The 19,675-nt window shown below is 44.7% G+C and overlaps 1 protein-coding gene across 3 annotated transcripts in view; it reads left to right on the top strand.

Annotated features, from left to right (window-relative positions):
- The window catches only part of GRB10 (growth factor receptor bound protein 10), an 88,249-nt gene that overhangs the window by 53,907 nt on the left and 14,667 nt on the right, over positions 1 to 19,675 (top strand). For all 3 annotated transcript variants that reach the window (XM_033171161.1, XM_033171163.1, XM_033171162.1), the window contains 3 exons: positions 11,285 to 11,441; positions 17,393 to 17,508; positions 18,321 to 18,395. In XM_033171161.1, coding sequence (XP_033027052.1) covers positions 11,285 to 11,441; positions 17,393 to 17,508; positions 18,321 to 18,395 — 348 coding nt within the window. The remainder of the gene's footprint in view (positions 1 to 11,284; positions 11,442 to 17,392; positions 17,509 to 18,320; positions 18,396 to 19,675) is intronic.

Genomic DNA, 19,675 nt, shown 5'->3' with positions numbered 1-19,675 from the left:
GGCCCCACAATCAAAATGTGTTTAAAATACTGGCTATAAACTTGTTGTCTGACTAAAGGAAGTAAGTCTTTCTTAAACCGTTGTGTTAACTGAAAAACTCATTGTTTTATGCATTGACAGCTAATGAAAGTAATGTGAAATAATTAACTGTCTGGGTGCTCTGTCTTCACAGAGTATGTTTCTTAAAATAGGACTTCAGATTAGTTGCAAGAGTAACATTTAATTATTTAAACTCAATTATCCAAATAAAAACAGAGCGGGTTAGAGCTGTGCAATATGTATATAGGAGCAGCTCTTTGGGGTGGGTCTTGTAAAAAAGTGATCTGTATGCACAAGAAATCTAGCTCTTGAAGAATGTGCAAGCTGCTGGAAAGCTTGATCTGCAGCTTGAGGGATCGTTTTGTGGCAGCAGACAAAGCTGTGAATGTGAACTTCCTAAAACAAAGCTCTTCTCTGTCCTGGAATTTGCAGGGCCGGAAAGGAAGCCAGCTGAGGGCAGCCTGAAAAGCTGGTAGACATTGTAGAAGGAGACCTGAGTAAGGTCAGGCAGGACAACAACTGGGGTGGTCAAATATTTGATGCGTCGGGAAAGAACAGAACTCACTGGTAATTGGACTGACATGGCTCCATGGAGAGTTTTTCGTAGTGATGTAATGTTGGTGCTCTCTGTGCTGGGTGGGAGGCAGCAGGCGGCTTCCTCTGAGGTGAGTGAAATGGAGAAAGGTCCCTCATGTAACGGAGGATTTTTTTTTTTAATATAACAGTTTAGCACAACGAAGAGTTTGGTGAAGAACTCGAGTCGTGAAGCTTGGGTGGAGTTGAAAAGCTGCTTCCTGTACCTTCCAAGCAGGGATGGTTAATCCACGCCCTTCCAGGTGGCGTTGGGTTGCCACTGCCATTACCTTGGCTGGTGGAACTTGGGAACCCCATAACATCTGCAGGGCCAGGGATTACCCATCCGACATACAGAAACACATAGCTTGTGTTTGAGATCGCTGCTTTCTAAGCTCAGGGCCTTTACTCCTGCCCGCAAAATTTGAGGGGCAGTGGTGGCGATGAATGGTAAAATGGGACAGACAGCTGCACAATGTGTCCACAAAATGTGTCAATAACAACTGCTAATAATAATAATAATAATAATAATAATAATAATAATAATAATAAATTTATTATTTATACCTCGCCCATCTGGCTGGGTTTCCCCAGCCACTCTGGGCGGCTCCCAACAGAATATTAAAAACACAATAAAACACCAAACATTAAAAACTTCCCTAAACAGGACTGCCTTCAGATGTCTTGTAAAAGTAACAGGTAGGTAGCCGTGTTGGTCTGCCATAGTCAAAACAAAATAAAATAAAAAATTCCTTCCAGTAGCACCTTAGAGACCAACTAAGTTAGTTCTTGGTATCTGAAGAAGTGTGCATGCACACGAAAGTTCATACCAAGAACTAACTTAGTTGGTCTCTAAGGTGCTACTGGAAGGAATTTTTTATTTTATTTTGTTCTAAAAGTAAGATAGTTGTTTATTTCCTTGACATCTGATGGGAGGGCGTTCCACAGGGAGGGAACAACCAGAAGGCCCTCGGAGCTGGACCTTAGTGTCCAGGTTGAACGGTGGGGGTGGAGACGCTCCTTTGGGTATACTGGGCCGAAGATAAATCTTGTTTCCACAGTAGGCAGCTATGATACCATGACCTAAGTTTGGTTTTCTCTTATGGGTATAAACTAAAATCTAACCCGTAACGTAAGCTGTAATTTCTAGTTGTGTACAAGTATTCTGGACGCAAAATATGCAACAGTTACATGTAGGTGCCTGCAGTGCCAAAGGATATTAGTTGAAAGCATCTTGTGTGAGTCAATGAAGGTTCCAGCTGTAATAATAGAAAAAGGCCTTTCAATTGCTCTTTACACAGCTCTGGAAAATGTGCAGATAGTTGTTTTACGTACCAAACCTGTTCACACCTAGATTTAAGCTCTGCAAAGCTGTTTGTGGCCTTGTTCCTTGGATCAACTCTTTTAAAGCAGTTCTCTGTTCCAGTCTGCTGATTGCAGGGTGGATCAGGGCTTCCTTTGTTTCATGTTTGTTTGTTTGTTTGTTTGTTTGACTTATTAGTCGTTTGTCACCCAAGCAAGCGAAGAAAAAAGGGGAGAGCGAAACAAACACAACACACCCTCACAAAAGAAAGATGAATAGGGTTAGCAATTAGCAGCCCCAGGTACCTCCAAATGTTACAACACAATGCTGCGCCTACGTACCCAGATGCAAGTCCCATGGTGCTGAATGGACTTTGCTTGGCAGATTGCAGCCATGTTAAAATCTAGCTTTGAACATATTCAGCGGTTCATATCTCCGTGCTGAATTGGCTTGATCTGGGGCTTCCAAGTCTCATTCAAATTGCATTCACTGGATAATACTTAGATGACCTGTCTAAATTCATGTAAATGTCATTGCATCCAAGATGTTTCATATTAACTTCTTTCAAATGACTGTCAGACAATTTTAAAAACAAAAACATGCACCAGGTTAAAAAAAACAAAAACAAAACACCACACTCCATATAAATAATAACAAATAATATTATACTCAAATAATAAATAATACTCCCACCCACTAATTAGCAAACAAACACCCCCCCCTTTTAACCTCCCCAGCCCACCCATAAGTTTATTATCAGTCCAGCTATTGCAAATCTGCAGAGGGTTGGTGGATCCCTTGTCCTCCAGGGATGGTCCGGCTTCTCTTCTGTCTTGGGGGGGAAGGGGGGCAGTAGCAAGGAAAGGACGTTTTACCTGCTTTACCGTTGACCAAGCTACTGTACATCTCCTGCTGCTGGTGGTGTTACTGGCAGCTGTAACTGTTCTGGAATACAGTCAAACTTCGGTTTTCGAAAGTCTCGGCTGCCGAATGTCTCAGAAGCTGAACACAGAAAACCCGGAAGTGAATGCTTCTGTTTTTTTAACGCACCTTGGAAGTCGAACGGCTTCCGAGGCACGTTTCTCTGTTTTTCTTAATGGAACTTGCTGACGGCCCTTTGATCCTCAATTTTCGAACATTTTGGAAGTCGAACAGACTTCCAGAACAGATTATGTTCGAAAACCGAGGTTCCACTGTACTTCAGGTAGAAGATGAAGTTCGCATGCCTATTAGGTTCATGTGAACACAAATTGCATGTTGAGCCAGTATGGTGAAGTGGGCAGAGTGTTGAGATCTGGGTTCAACTGTTGGCTGTTACTGTCATTTTTAAGTGCTACTACAGTTCATGTGAGCTAACTGCAGCAGTTGAAGGACAAGCAACCATTGGAAATTGGGCACCTGCAAGGGAGTTGTTATTCGGATCTCTTCTTCTGGACCTGTTGCGTATTGGCACTTTGCTGCCCCTTATCTTGATCACCTTGTCCCCCAGAAGGTGTATTGGTTAGGAGCAGCAGTTGGCATAAGCTTCTGGGTGCAGGGTGGCCTTTTCTGATTCTCCTGATTACCCTTTTCTGAATGGTTTCCTTCTCCCAAATGTCCTTTTTGGGGTGAGGTGACCAGAATGGTACTGCAAGTGTTGTCATGGCATAGATTTGCATAATGGCCTTATGATTCCAGCACTGAGCCTGGACATGATACCAGGCTTGCCATTTTTAGTAATCTGTTAAAGTGGGCACCTAAGCATAGATGAATTTATTAAGTAGGTGAATATTCACAGCTTTATAAATTAAAACTGGTGACATGAAACCATTGTACTAAATGTCATTTTAAGTCTCTTCAAAATAATAAAATAGCAAATTCTTACCCTGCCAACGGAGCAGTGTTATCGGCTCCTTTTTGTGTTCTGGAGTACTGAATGTTCAGCCAATCTGGTGCTCTGATTGGCTGAACATTCTCACCCTTAATGTTGAATAGAGGGTGCCTCGTGCAGCTGATGTAACTTGGAAAACTTTTTGAGTCATTGTTAAAAGCAATTGGCTCCTGCATCTGTGTCGTGTGTGTCGGGAGGTCCTTTAAATATGATTTCTGAAATAAATTTGTGGTTAATTCTTAAATTCGCTCCCCCTTCCCTTCCACGTGAAGCGTGTTCTTGAGAAAACTTCCTGCAATCAATGTTTATTCAAGATAAATTTGTTTTTCTGAGGTTTTCTTAGCAGAGGCTTTTGGCTCCCGTCATCCACTGTTCCGTTAAGTCACAGTTTTAACTCTAGCCTCTAGCAGAATTAAACTGAAATATATGTTGTTGTGGCTGTTGCTGCTGCTGTAGCCTCTAGCAGAACTAAACTGAAACTGTTGTTGTTGTAGGATTCCCTACTAGCCTGGAAAAGCTTGTGTCTTATTCTGCTGTTAACAGCAGTTTGTTCTGCCGAAAATGGCAGGTAAAGCTTTGCTGCAGCTGGAGGAGACTCTTGAGAGTCCCATGGACTGCAAGAAGATCAAACCTATCCATTCTTAAAGAAATCAGCCCAGAGTGCTCACTGGAAGGACAGATCCTGAAGTTGAGGCTCCAGTACTTTGGCCACCTCATGAGAAGAGAAGACTCCCTGGAAAAGACCCTGATGTTGGGAAAGATGGAGGGCACAAGGAGAAGGGGACGACAGAGGATGAGATGGTTGGACAGTGTTCTCAAAGCGACTAGCATGAGTTTGGCCAAACTGCGAGAGGCAGTGAAGGATAGGCGTGCCTGGCGTGCTCTGGTCCATGGGGTCACGAAGAGTCGGACACGACTGAACAACAACAAAATCCCTAGTTGATACCTTCAGATGTAGCCACACTTAGACAGCTACAACTGTACACTCAAAGAGCTACAGACGTTGGTTGAAAAATTGGCAACCCTGTTTTTAAAAGTTAGGTATTGCACATCACCAATGAAGTTGCAGGCAGTGCTTTTGTGTTGAAAAAAATCTGTTGTTTAGAAACAAGTCAAATTGAGAAAAACGGCTTAGGTTGCCTTGGAGCTTCTCACAGGTATTTTTGGAAGAAAAATTTATCACTGCTAATGCAGCGGAATAAACAGGTTAGACATTTTTAATGTGGATGAATATTCTAGTATGTATAAGATTGTATGTCTTAAATTGCAAACTAGCTGAAGCAAGAACTGTGTTAAGCCTGTGAAAATGCCCAAACACTTTAGCAGTCTCTGAAAACAAGTTCAGGATTTACCTTGTATGTTGAACTGTGATTGGCTGGAAAAGTTCAAGGAACGTATAAAGCAGTTTGTATAAAGCCACTTTCCTTGAAATAGCCTTTGTTATATCAGCTTTGGACTTCAGCAAGACACTCTTGAGCAGTTCTTCGTTACTTTGTAGAAATAACTCTCCCCAGAAAAGTTCAAATTTGATTCTCCTAAAGTCGTAATTGTATGATAAATAAATTAAATAGTCTCAGCTTCTTCTCATGTGATTGCACATAGAGAAAACTGCCTGGAGTACTGTACCTGTGGATGATTCTCTGCTGTGGCCTTCCTCCTTCCTTCCTTCCTTCCTTCCTTCCTTCTTTCTTTCCTTCCTTCCTTCCTTCCTTCCTTCTTTCCTCTGCTTAGGGATGGGCAATTCCACTCGCCTCTGAATCAGTTGCGACTGCATCACTTCTGAGTAACGATACAGCAGAAACTCAGCAGAAACACAAGTGTCAGGCCCCTCTTAGATGTCGTAGTTATTACTCTTGCACATTCTAAAAGTAAACCTGTTCATATGAAAGAAAGATGTAGGTTCCCCCCCCCCCGAACCAACCAGATGTTGTAAGCCAAACCAGACATTTGGGATACTTGGGGCCAGCCCCACTTGTGAGGCGACTGCCTCGGGTGGCAGCAGGGGTGTCGCTAGGGGGGTGCGGTGGGGGCGGTATGCCCCCGGGCGACAGGGGCGAGAAGCGGCGGTGGGGGGACAAGCGGCGGGTGGGGGCGACAAGCGGCGCCCCTCCCGCCACTCCCCAGGCAACGCCGGTCACCCCGGGAGCAGCAGCGCTGCACGGACGGGGTGCTCCCTCGGCCGTGCGCTGTTGCGACCGGAGCGAGCGGCGGCGCATGGGGGTGACAAGCGGCAGCCCCTCCCGCCATTCCCAAGCGCTGCCGCTCCCTCCGTCACCCCAGGAGCAACAGCGCACGGCCGAGGGAGCACCCCGTCCGTGCAGCGCTGCTGCTCCCGGGGTGACCGGCAGCGTGGGGAGTGGTAGGAGGGGCCGGCGCTTGTCAGCCCCACGCGCTGCCGCTGGCTCCGTCCCCCCGGGAGCAGCAGCGCACGGTGTGTGCGGTGCTGCTGCTCCTGGGACAACGGAGCGAACGGCGGCACGTGGGGGTGACAAGAGGCAGCCCCTCCCACCATTCCCACGCGCTGCCACTCCCTCCGTCACCCTGGGGGCGGCAGCGCACGGCCCGACGACGGAGTGCGCCTGCACGCGCAGGCGCACTCTGTCGTCGGATCGCCGCTTCCACAGCCTCCTTTTGAGCCGGAGAGCTTAAAAGCGAGCTCTTCGGCTTAAAAGGAGGCTGTGGAAGCGGCGCCGGCACCCCCGGAAACGCTCTGGGGCGGAGCGTCATGACGTCACAATGTGATGTCACGACGCCCCGCCCCCGGGGCATTTCCTTTGCCGCCCCGGGTACCGCGGAGCCTTACTCCGCCACTGGGTGGCAGGATCCACAGGGGCAGCAGATCTGGCCTCCAAGGAATGCATCGCCTGCTGCCGCGGTGGCAGTGGCAGCTGCAGCACACTCCTTGCAGGCCAGATCTGCAGCCTCCTTGGCAGTCTCCTTGGCAGAACTGCTTCTTTGGTGGCACTGCTGGTCTCCTCCCACCCTTGTTCCCGATATAGATCTTTGTTCACCCCTTCTTCCCTGGCAAAGGAAGGAGGTGCCATTTTGTGGTTCGCCCCAGGTGGCGAAATTCCTAGGGCCAGCCCTGGGGATGCTCATTCCAAATTCTGAATGGCCTCACTTTGCTCCATACCCCTCCAGTCTAGCAATGTTGTATTCTTGCTGCTCTTAACCAGCTTCCAGTGGATACTAAATCATTTACAAAATGAGATTTGGGAATCTTTCAGAGAGGTCAACGTTCTCTTTCCCAACCTGGGAGCCTCCAGGTAACGTCGTATTCCAACTCCCATCATCCCTGGTCAGTGGAAATTCAAGGTAGAGAGGAAATAAATTCAAATACACACTCCCCAGGTTAGGTTTTCTGCATCTCGCTTCCAGATTTGCGAGAGCTTGCCTGGGGCTGGAGCACAGCATGGAACGTGCGCCTTCTGGAGAGAGCTGCGGCAACCGACACCCCTCTTCTCTCTCTGTGCTTCTGAGAGCTGGCTGCCTGCTGCCGAAAGAAGCCAGAGGCACCTGTTTTGAGTTGCTGTTTTAGTTCCCATTTGTGCCTTAACTCCCCACTCGCCCTTCCTCCGTGCATGCATGTGCCAAGGCGAAATGGGGTTGGGGGGGGGTTCCTGCATTCATGCAGCAGCTAAATCCCGTAGGCAGTCTTGAGTGGCCAGTGGTGTGGAGGCGAGAGAGGGAAGCCCCAGTTTAAAATACTTGCGGCCATGCCCCCCGCCGGCAAAAATTGGCCAGGTGACTTGTGTGCCAAGGCCCCGTGCTTCTGTAGTTCCTCAATTATTAATAAACACACCAACATGAGTATTTTGGATTATGGGCTAAAACAGGCCACAACTTTATTGGTTACAGATGTGAGCGGTTTGGCTTAGGCACTGGGTGAAAGTAGGCTATATCTTGACTCCTGTCCATCTGCAGGGAGTCAAACTGAGGGTAAGTCACCAGAAGGGGGAGCCCTATGACTTACCGTATTTTTTGCTCCATAAGACGCACTTTTTTCCTCCTAAAAAGTAAGGGGAAATACCTGTGCGTCTTATGGAGCGAATGGTGGTCCCTGGAGTTGAATTGCCCAGGGGCCAAAAGCAGATTGTGCTTTTTATTTTACAAAGAGAAAAGGGAGTGTTGAAAGGACCCCGCTCAGCAGCTGATCAGCAGGAGATCAGGAGAGAGATAAGAGTCCCTGGCTCCCTTTCAGCCCCGCCCTCCTTTGTTGAATGTGCTGCAGAGGGAGGTTGTTTGTTTCCCCAGGACATGTGACTGGCTGATTAGATTATCTGTCTGAAAACAGTAGAAATGGCTCCCTTTCCTTAAGATTTTTCAGAAATGTGAGTTAAACCCCATAAAAATGGGGCTTTTCCTCTTTGCTTTTCCCCCTTTGCAAAAAAAGCTGCAAAACCTTTAGCTGATCCTCAAAACAAAAACAAAAACAAAAAAAACCCCTAGGGCTTTTCCCTTTGCAAAAAAAGCTGCAAAACTTTTAGCTGATTCTCAAAAAAGGCCTTTTGCCTTTGCAAAAACAGCAGCAAAACCTTTAGCTGATCCTCCAAAAAAAACACCCCAAAACCCCAGGGCTTTTCCCTTTGCAAAAAAAACTGCAAAACTTTTAGCTGATCCTCAAAAACAAAACAAAAAACAAAACAAAACAGGGCTTTTAGAGGAGGAAAACCAGAAAACCAGAAAAATATTTTTTTTCTTGTTTCCTCCTCTAAAAATGAGGTGCGCCCTATGGTCCGGAGCGTCCTATGGAGCGAAAAATACGGTACATCAAATAGGGGCACCCTGAGGGGTCCCCGTTGGGTCGTGGCATGGCCCTAGCCCATGCCCAGGCTTCGGACAGGACCCACACCCCCGGATCCCTTTAAAAGGATATCCTTATTGAGGAGGGGCAGGTGGAGGTTACAACCTCCCCTCCATTAAACAGAGGGGCTCAACCGTAGCACAGACCTGGCCCTATTCAGGTCACATCCCCACTTGCTTTATTTGCCTGCCTGTTTTACAAAAGCTCCTTGAGAGAGACTTAACATGTACCTTCGCTGAGCTTAATGGGAGCAATGAGGGGAAGTGGGGGGGGGGGAGAGACTGCAAGCGGGAGAGAAGGGGTTGCTGCAGCGGCAGGCTTCGGGGAAGTTCAAGTGCTTTCTTCCTGCTAGGTGAGCTGTTGCAAATGATTCGGCAAAGGAAATGCCAGTCCACGGAGCATGCTTAGTTTGGGCTTTAGAACGGCTCTTTTCTCCTCGCAAACTTTTGTGGTAACGGAAAGTGGTTTCTGGGCTGCTGCACAATGTGCTGGCACCTTTTTCTTTTCTCTTTTTTTAATGCACGTGGGTGGTCATAAAAGCAGTATCTTTCTGGGGAGCATAATTTGGAAGTCTGTGGGTTGCAAGGGCCGTGATCACACCCGTCACAGGAAGGGCTGGGATCGGTCTCTCCAGTGTGGTTTGATTCCGTACCTTAAAAGATGGTCTGGCACCCTTTGAATGACGCTCTGGGAGAGTTGCCTGCTTTCCTCCAGAAAAGGGTGCACATTTTGACGGAGGAACCCTGCGACCGACTCGGGTACAGTGAACTGCTGAAATTGCAGAGCAACTTGTTGGAGTGCCAACAGGTTGCAGGAGAGGTAAAGGAACAAACCCTTTCCAAAAAAGGCGAAAGATTTATATGATCTGAGAAGAAGCCAGAGGGCGTAAAAGCTTATTAAGGAAAGAATCGCAGATACCGACCGCCAAAACACCTTAACTCGTCTTCCCTCAATGTACAGACAACTGTATGAGCACCGCCCAAACCACCCAGCTATCTATTAGAAAACCCGAGACACCGATGGGCCTTTACTAGGGCTCGTTTTAATGCATTACCCTCGGCGTTACTAACTGGTAGATATCTTCGGATCCCAATAGAACAGAGGCTTTGTCCTTGCGATCTCAAGGAAATCGAATCTATTAGCCACGTTCTCCTACACTGTACTCTGTATCAAGATTTGAGGAAGGAGTTAATCGAACCCCTGTTAAAAAAATCTACCAGGCCGTTCAATTGAAATGCTGACTAGATACTTAATTGAGGACACCAACCCAGAGCGAACTATGACTGTAGCTAAATTTTGCTATCATGCGGCAAGACTGAGACGCGTCATGACATCAACTGACAACAGCGATAAAGCCGTCCACCAAGCCATAGCGCATAATACTTAAATGAAATCATCTCCCATTAAATTTTAGCTTAATTTTAATCTAAAACGGGATCTGAAATAGTATTGTTAAAAGATGAAATTTAAGAAATATTTATACTATGTACTATCGTTTTATTTTCTCTTTTGCTGGTCTATGACCGTAATAAAGATTTTTTTTTTAAAAAAAAAACCTCTTTCCAAAAGAGATTACCTATATTTTAAATATGCCATTTGTTCTTCTGACTGCTGCCTTTTTCATGCCATTGAGGTAAGATTATTTCTCTCTCCCACCATCTCATTACCTCATTCCACCCCCCCTCCCCAAAAAGAAATTACTTCGTTTTCCTGGGAACTAGAATGTGCCTCTTAAATGTTAGGTTAACATAGGGTTAAACCTTGATGCTGTGCATTTGGGAAACATTTTTTTGCAGAGTTAATGCAGTTGACGTGACATAAGGCTGTAATAAGGAATCGCCCGTCTAACTGTGAGGGTCATAGAGAGCTTGCTAACTATAATATTTCCTTATCAATACTTAGAGCCTATACAGTGTGTCTGTAGTTGCAAAAGAATATTGGAATCCGGGGGAGGGGGTTGAGGGAAGTGTGTGAATAATGCTCATAATGAATCTTTTCATCTTAAACGCCCATGAGATAACCATATTTTCAAAGGATAGGTTTTCCGCTGAGTTTTACTGCATACTAATAGAAGAACCTAACCAAAATTGTTTCTGAAGCCCTGGTGTAGGATATAGTATCAATTTTTTAATTAGTACTACTATGATGCATTTTTGCCGGCATAGTGCATTATCCGACTGTGTCCCCTCTGTCCAACCTTCCTGGAGAAGACCAACAATATTGCAAAATAAATTGTGTTTCCGAAGCCTGGGAATTCAAGAAGCATCAAGTACAGGTTGTGATTCTGTGGGAGCACAGAAGTGCAGAATGTGTATTCTTTTTGAGAATTTTTGTTTTTTCTCTATCTAATCTTCCCTGCTTGGCAGGGGGTTGGACTGGATGGCCCTTGTGGTCTCTTCCAACTCTATGATTCTAGTCGATATGGGTGGAGGTGCACTTAAATGAACACACTGTTTGTCTGTGTGTCTGCATGTGCACATGAATGTTTCAGTGTCCTTCAAAACTCCTTGCCTCTTCCCAGAGTAAATCTTGCAGATTATGCTTAGTTGGCAGAATTTGGATTGCACCATGGTATAGAACTTTACTATTGTAGTGTAGAATATTCACAGTACTGATCACGTAGAAGTGATCACTTTCTTTTTTAAAAATGTTTTTGATTGCTATTTTAAAGGCACATATATATTTTATATTGCAGGATATAAAAGTCTTTGCAGAAGACGGAACATGCAAAGTGGTCGAGATCCTAGCAGATATGACAGCCCGGGACCTCTGCCAGTTGCTCGTTTACAAAAGTCATTGTGTGGATGATAACAGCTGGACCCTAGTGGAACATCACCCTCTCCTAGGATTAGGTAGGGAAGGACATAGCAATAAATCGGCCCACTTTTTCCAGGTGATCTGCTTTAAATATTATGAATGGATTTCTGTCTGTTACAGGTGAACACTTGGTGCAACAATTAAGATGCAATATATTTGAGCTTGGGTTTATGTGGTTTTAATTTATCTGTAATAAAGGTAAAGGGACCCCTGACCATTAGGTTCAGTCGCGGACGACTCTGGGGTTGCGGCGCTCATCTTGCGTTACTGGCTGAGGGAGCCGGCGTACAGCTTCCGGGTCATGCGGCCATCATGACTAAGCCGCTTCTGGTAAACCAGAGCAGCACACAGAAATGCCATTTACCTTCCCGCCGGAGCAGTACCTATTTATCTACTTGCACTTTGAAGTGCTTTCGAACTGCTAGGTTGGCAGGAGCAGGGACTGAGCAACAGGAGCTCACCCCATTGCGGAGATTCGAACCACTGGACCTTCTGATTGGCAAGCCCTAGGCTCTGTGGTTTAACCAACAGTGCCACCCGCGTCCCTTATCCGTAATAGAGGGTGCCAAAATACCTGGTGGATATTGGCATGTGTAAATTTTGAGGATCCCAGATAATTTTTATAAATATATAAATATAGAGTGTGAACTGAGTGACATTAGGTGACAATATTCACTGATTGTGTATGTAACTCTTGTGGAGGGAGACATGCACAAAACGTATCTGGGCGTTCTTGGTAATACTGTACACTGATGGCTTTGTGTGTGACTTTTGCAAATAAACAGTTTATGCAAATATAGCTAGACTCCCAGCAGAGAATTTGATGTCCTAGACCATGGGTAGACAAACTAAGCCCCATGGGCCGGATCAGACCAGTTGCTTTCTGGATCTGGCCTGCGGACGATCTGGGAATTGCCGCGTGGATTGCTAGTGCACATGTTCTTTCCCTCTCCCTCCCACGGCGGCGGCGCCTCCTCCCTCCCTCCTCCTGGCTTCTCTCTGCCCTGCCTAGAGGAGGAAGGGGGCTGGGCTTTGTTGGTGCCAGCAGCAGCGCTCGAGTGGCCGCCATTTAAAGCAGCCCCTCTCCAGAGCCCTTTTGCGTGCCACTCATTGTTCCTCCGCCGCCAGCCCCTGCTGCTCGCAAGACACAGGTAAGCAGCAACCGGGGCTTGTGGTGCTCTTGCATCATTCCCCCCCCCCCAAAAAAAATATAGTCCGGCCCCCCACAAGGTCTGAGGGACAGCGGACCGGTCCCCTGCTGAAAATGTTTGCTGACCCCTGTCCTAGACAGCTCAGCCGATTACCAGGCTTGGGTCTTGAGCACACTGCCATGGCTGTCTACTTCAAGAAAGCCCTACACAGAGAGAAGGAGATGCTTCCTTGGACTTTGTTTCAGGGAGGTGGAAATGGCAGCAGCACGTCATGCCGAAGCATGGGAAGTTCTTGCATAAGCCTTGACACTCTCCCTTCCAGGCAGCAACCCTTGCTGGAAGAAGCCATGGTTACGGTTGGTGTGGGAGAACTATGTGGAACTGGTTTAATGGTATATACCTGGAAACTGGACGCTGCCTCTCTGTGTCTCTCTTCCTGTATCCTTTCTTTCAGATTTGTTAGTGGTGTGTTGTGCTGTATAATCCTCTTGACTCCAAAAAGGTTCCTGAGTAATGTGCCCATGTCTCTTTTATTAGAGACATTTTAAGGGGGGCATTTAATCATATTTGTAAAGTCTTAAATGTTAGTGTGATTTGACTTTCAAAAGTTAACTATGATTCTCGCAAAGTAGTACATTTTTGAAAGAGACTTGTAGACTTGCCAAAGACATAATGGAAGAAAACAAAACAACATTTTGAATGATGTTCTTCTTTTAACCCATTCTCACTTTAAAATTCTAGGTCCTCGTTTTATAGGGCCTTTCCCATCCAAGATTACCAAGGTGCTGTGTAAACAGATGCTTTTGTCCTTTGTGTCCAATATCCTCCCCCTGCCAGATTCTTTCAATGATGCCACAATTCAGTGTCTGTGACATCACAATAGCTTCCATGGTGACTAATTGTGCTGTCAAACTGTGCTGTGTGACATCGCTGAATGAATTAGGCAGCAGGCTGATGAGGAAATCAAAAGCTTCTGTTTACATACACAAATAACTTGGTAATTCACAATGATGGGAAAGGAACATTATGCTTATCAGTCAGTATTTTGCTTCAGCTGCTTTCTGAATTTAGCTGAAATCCATTTTGTTGCAGATCCAGGACTTGCACAACATGTAAATGAGAGCGCTCTCTCTCTCCACTTTTCCCACAACATGTGCAATTTTATACACTTCTGATCATGTCCTTCCTTTTTGCCTTTTTTCTAAATCAAAGAGCCCAAAATGTTGTAACCATTCCTCATGGGGTATTGCTCTGACCCCTTGATGGTTTTGGTTGCCCCTTTCTGAACCTTTCCCAGCTCCACAACATCGTTTTTTAGATGAGGCAACCAGAAAAGTATGGAGAATTCCAAATGGGAATACTTTCCGAATTTTATTAAACAAGGTGCAGCTGTTACGATCTCCCATCTGGGAACCTGCACATTTGTTCGTTCACACTAAGCCTTGCTTTATCTTAGCATTGCGTTTAAACTAGGACATCAGTTCCTTTAGAATCAAAAGTACTAGGGCCCTGGGAAGTTCTAATGGCAATTATTTACCTGTATTTTTTAGTAGGGCCCCCACCAACAGTTTTGAAGCTTCATTCCCATACCCTGTTTGCAACGCAACACTATCGCAAGGTGCTCAGGTTATCTCCTCTGCTCAAGTTGTCCATGAGATGGTGGACAGTGGAATTCAATCTTCAGAAGGGAACTCCTTTTCACGATTGTAGCGTTACTACCCCGCTTTCCCCCCACCCCTTCTCCAGCAAGCAGGGGGAATAGCGGGGTTTTATTCCTTTTTCACTTTTACTTTTTGCCTGTACCCAGCCCTCCGGCCGGGTCACAGAAGGTATCTTGCTGCCACCACCCCCTGGGTCGGGACCTGGCTGTTGCTACAGGCCAAAGCGCGGGGGCCGCTTTCCCTGTACTCCCGCAAACAGCCTCCCCCCCCCCCCCCGGCTCAGACAGAGCCACAATTAGTAAACTAACGGTAGAATAGCCGATTGGCAAGGACTGGAATAGCCAAGCAAACAATGGAGGAAACGAAACACACGAACAAAAGTCCTCTAAAATATCTTTTACTTAAGGATTAGTAAAACACAAAAGGCACAGTTTTCACAAAACAAGGTACAAACTTAAAACAACAAAACATCTAATTAACTAGATTCAATACACATACTTGATCCCTCTCCTTCTCGGCAGGGATAGATACTCAACTGCTTAGCATCTGAAAGAGCTGGCAAAAGTCCTCAAGCACTCCCCCAGGACATAATGGTTGATGGGGAGGGAAAGTCCTTCGACGCCTCAGCTCTTCAGCGATGATGTTCCGGCAGTAGGCAGACTCCAAGCTCTGAAGCCTCCCCCCAGCTCTCTGTCTCCTTGACACAGCCCAGCCTAGATAAGGGGTTAGCCCACCCCCGCTAGCCAATTACTGCCCTCAGATCGTTAGTCACAGCTGTCACTGATCAGAGGGCAGCTGTGAGTCTGGGCTGTTACCTCCTGAATTACTCATCAGCCTAACGAGCACCAGTTGGCCCCAACCCCATTCTCGACAGGCCAGGGTGCCTCTCTGAGGCCAAAACTTACATATCTCTAAAGATCTTCTTAAAGGCACCCCCACTTTTACATTCCTTACAGGCATCCTCCCTTGTACAGTGATATCCACGATTCTAATTACCCCAAGACCTTTATTTCCAAAACCAGGGATTTGGTATTTCCCTACAACGATCCTCAATGAACTTTGATCACAACAAATGCCAGTTTGCAGGGGTGGGGATGCACATTGCCAAGGGTACTTTGTACAGAGGCGCGGGACACCAGCAGAGCTGACACACTTCATATCATTCATTCATTCATTCATTCATTCATTGTATTTGATAGACTGGGATTTTAATGTGTTTTTCTACCTCCAGTCTCTTTCATTTCTTTATATTTAGCTTCTAGGGTTTCCTTTTATATGAGTGGGAAATAAGTCCATCTGTGTTTATGTTCCAGCTCTGTTTTCTTTTCATTGTTTTTTAAATGCATTTTTCTTTTAATTTATAATTTTAATATAATTTATATTTCTGCAGACTTAGGGTGTTCTCTGAATGTGTAGAAACTACTTATTTTATGTGGTCCCATTTTCCTTTCAAACTGGTAGATCTCTCCAACTTAAGTTGACTGTTGGAGGGAATGCTGGGATCGCCACACTGGGAATATTGTGCCGTTTCAAGAAGTATACAGTGGTACCTCGGTTTAAGAACAGCCCTGTTTACGAACGATTCGGTTTACAAACTCCGCAAAACTGGAAGTAGTGTCCTGGTTTGTGAACTTTACCTTGGTCTAAGAACGGAAGCCGAATGGTGGAAGGGCACCGGCAGCAGGAGGCCTCATTAGGGAAAGTGAGCCTCGGTTTAAGAACGGACTTCTGGAATGGATTAAGTTCATAAACCAAGGTACCACTGTATTGTATTGTTGCTGAACATGCGGAATAAAGCAGAAAAAGCAACCGGGAGGCTGGAAATCCTTCACTACAGAAGGTTTTGTTTTTTTACTTTGAGAAGAGAATGAGGGGCTAAAAGGATATGATGGATTCATGCACAATATAGAGAAAGTTGATAGAAGTTTTTTGCCCTCCCTTATTATGCTAGATCTTGGGTTAACTGTCAGTCAGTTAAACTGACTGGCAGGAGATGATGGTCAGACAAAAAAATACACCACACAATGCTTAATATACAGGTGAAACTCGAAAAATTAGAATATTGTGGAAAGGTTCATTTCTTTCAGTAATTCAACTTAAAAGGTGAAACTAATATATGAGATAGACTCATGACATGCAAAGCGAGATATGTCAAGCCTTTATTTGTTATAATTGTGATGATTATGGCGTACAGCTGATGAGAACCCCAAATTGACAACTTCAACTTTGGGGTTTTCATCACCCGTACGCCATAATCATCACAATTATAACAAACAAAGGCTTGACATATCTTGCTTTGCATGTCATGAGTCTATCGCATATATTAAACTCCAGTAGCTAATGAAAACAATTGCTTACATAAACGGACTTTTCCATGATATTCTAATTTTTTGAGTTTCACCTGAATTTAAGGAAGTTTGCTACTACAGTACTAGATGTGGCAATGGCCATTTATAAAGGGAACTAGACATCTTTAAGTAAGGGAAATCTGTCAGCTGCTTGTCATGATTCCTATTAGAAATCCCCAGAGTTCAGAAGCAGAAGCTAGGGAGCATTGCGATGGAGGGCTGCTTTGCTCATAGGTGTTGCGGAGGCATGTGGCTGGTCAATGTAGGAAACAGAATGCTGGATGTGATGTCTTGATCTGGCCTGATCCAGATCCTGCCACACCTAGCCCATACCTGACATACGCCTCTTAATTGTGGTTAACAGAGTAGCCCCATTTACGCTGCACCCGCACATTGACTACCAAACTTGGCTATTTCTTCTGCAATATAGAATAGGCTCATTGTTAGGCAGAAGTTTTTGGGCCTTCCTGAATCAATACTTTCCTTGGAAGGAGAGAAGGGGAGGACCATTTGTGTGATATTGGATGGCTCCTAACATCTGAGTTAGTGGCCTATTTTAGTACAGTGGTTTCCCCAGTATATTCTGGGAAACCTTGGCATTTCTTAGAAATTTATCAGCAACTACTCAGTGGGAAGATCAGTAATGGACATATCAAACTTCTTTAGTTTACAGCCTGAAGGGAATGTTTGTTGCATTCTTGGGCACACAGCCCATGTCCTTTATTTATATGTGCTGGGTTTGCATGTGTGTGCACACACACAGGAACGCAAACCTGCTTCCATGGTTTACTAATTCAAAATATTATATTTTATCTTCTGTTCTTAGAGAGGTGCTTAGAAGATCATGAACTTGTTGTTCAAGTTGAGTCTACAATGGGAAGTGAAAGTAAATTTTTGTTCAGGAAGAACTATGCAAAATATGAATTTTTTAAGAATCCTGTGGTGAGTATCCTGTCGTTTTTTCATAACATCCGTGGTGTTGGGGGGGTGCCTTCTCCATGTGCCTTCTACACTGTATAAATTGGATCGGGTTTTAAAACACTAGATGGTATCATAGCAATAATATGAAAGATTCTTAAAACATATACGGTATGTAGAATAACTCCCAGCAGAAAAAAATAGTAGTATTATGGAATGCTAACTCCCTGTGGATTCCCACACCCTCTGCTTCTTATTTTTCATGAAGAAACTTTGTGTCATCAGCTTCTGCTGAGATTTTTGCAAAGAGGCACCCATCCATCTCTTCTGGAGGGGGCATTGCTCATTTATTAAGTACCTTCTTTGAATGCAAGAGGTTCTTGGTTTGATCCTTGGCATCTCCATTTAGCAGGATCTCAGGAGGGCTGGGAAAGACCCTTGAGAGCTACTGCCAATCAGAGCAGACAATATGGAATTATATGCTCTAACCCTGTATAAGGCAAAACAAAATAAAATAAAAAATTCCTTCCAGTAGCACCTTAAGAGACCAACTAAGTTTGTTCTTGGTATGAGCTTTCGTGTGCATTGTTATATTTTTCCATACTTCTATCAATACATTAACCAGTGAAAGACATAGTTCCTTCAGCTAGGTCTCCAGGTTTTGGTGAACTCTGTTATCAGCCCTCTCCAGAATGACCAATGGACAGGGGCAATGGGAGGTGTATACCCTGCTTCAGAACAAATTCATTCTGTGTACAAAAGAGGTTTGAAGCATCCTGATGCCGTAATGTTACCCTGTCTCTTTTTTCTCTCTCTCTCTTCCTTACACTCCCCAGAACTTTTTCCCAGAGCAAATGGTTGCTTGGTGTCAGCAGTCAAATGGCTGTATTCCACAGTCACAACTTTTACAGGTAGGCTGAAGTAGAATTGAGAGTAGTTTTCCATGTTAAGAAAATGAATTGATGAAGTTTGGGTCTGCAGGTGCATATTTCAAGGCTAGTTGAATTGATACTATATTATCGTTTAAATAAATCTCAGCATTTATGTTCAAAATATTCTAGGCCTATTCAGAGGTTACCGTTTTTACTTCCATTATGGGGGGAAAGGGTAACAGAAATAGGATGTGATAAAGCCGTTGATTCTTTTGGAGGGTGGCAAACGCGCAGAACCCGGTTGTTTAACTAGGGTTGCAAGGTCTCTTGAGGCTCAGGCTGGGAGCCAGAGTCAGCCCACTCCTTAAGCAGAGTGCAGTGGCTCTCTCAAGCATCACACTATGGACGTCACAAAAGGACAGAAAGGGCCCCACGCAAAAGTATCCATGCGGGCAGCATGGTGCACTTTGAGAGGCAAGATGGGAACTGAGGATGGAGCATGCCTGGTCTATATCCTGGTGGCGGTGTGCTCGTTGGAGTTGCGCTGTATTCAGAGAGCATCCTCAGCAGGGTGGGTGGGACAGGTAGGTTTTGAGGACTGGCTCCTTCCTACTGATGTCTGTGGAGAAGTGTAAGGTGGCTTAACTTAGACCAGTTTCTCTGTGAAATGAGCAGGAGTTGGTTCTGGTGTTACCATGCACCTCTTTCTTGTACTTATGCCGGACAACTCTCTCCCTGGCAGACATATCTTACACAGGAGTAGGAGGGTATTGCTGAATCCAGTCCCCGTTCCAGCCAGGTGTATCTAGGGGTTGGATTGCAGCCAAAGTTTCCAATTCTCATTTCTGTTTTACTATGCTGGGTTTGGCATGATCAGCTAAAAATATCTGTCCAATTTAAATTCTTACTAAGTTTTAGTATTAGCTTAGGGGTATCCTCTCTGCTTAAAAAAAACCCCATCTATTTTTCTATTGGACGTTTCTCGCACAAAGTTCATTACTATTTCTCCGGAAGTATAATAAGAGAAAGAGACTATTTATTTTAAATTCCTATTTGTTTTTTTCTTCATTTGCTTTCATTTTTTAAAATCTATTCACTTTATTTTTATCTGCTTTTGTTATTTCAGTTTAAATATTCATTCTTTTTTAAAGTATTATTTACATTTTTACATTTATTTTTAAATATCTTTTTCATAGCCTCCACAGCATCTATATCCACATCTAATGATGTTTTATGCTTATTTAAAATTATTTAAATAGCACTCTTACTAACCTGTATAAGCCTCTGCTATTTAGGCATGTTGATATATACTGCAAACT

The sequence above is a fragment of the Lacerta agilis genome, chromosome 14 (genome assembly GCF_009819535.1).
Source record: "Lacerta agilis isolate rLacAgi1 chromosome 14, rLacAgi1.pri, whole genome shotgun sequence".
In the NCBI taxonomy this organism is placed as follows: Eukaryota; Metazoa; Chordata; class Lepidosauria; order Squamata; family Lacertidae; genus Lacerta; species Lacerta agilis.
Note: the sequence above shows the minus strand (reverse complement) of the source record. Positions and strands in the feature narration are given on the sequence as shown.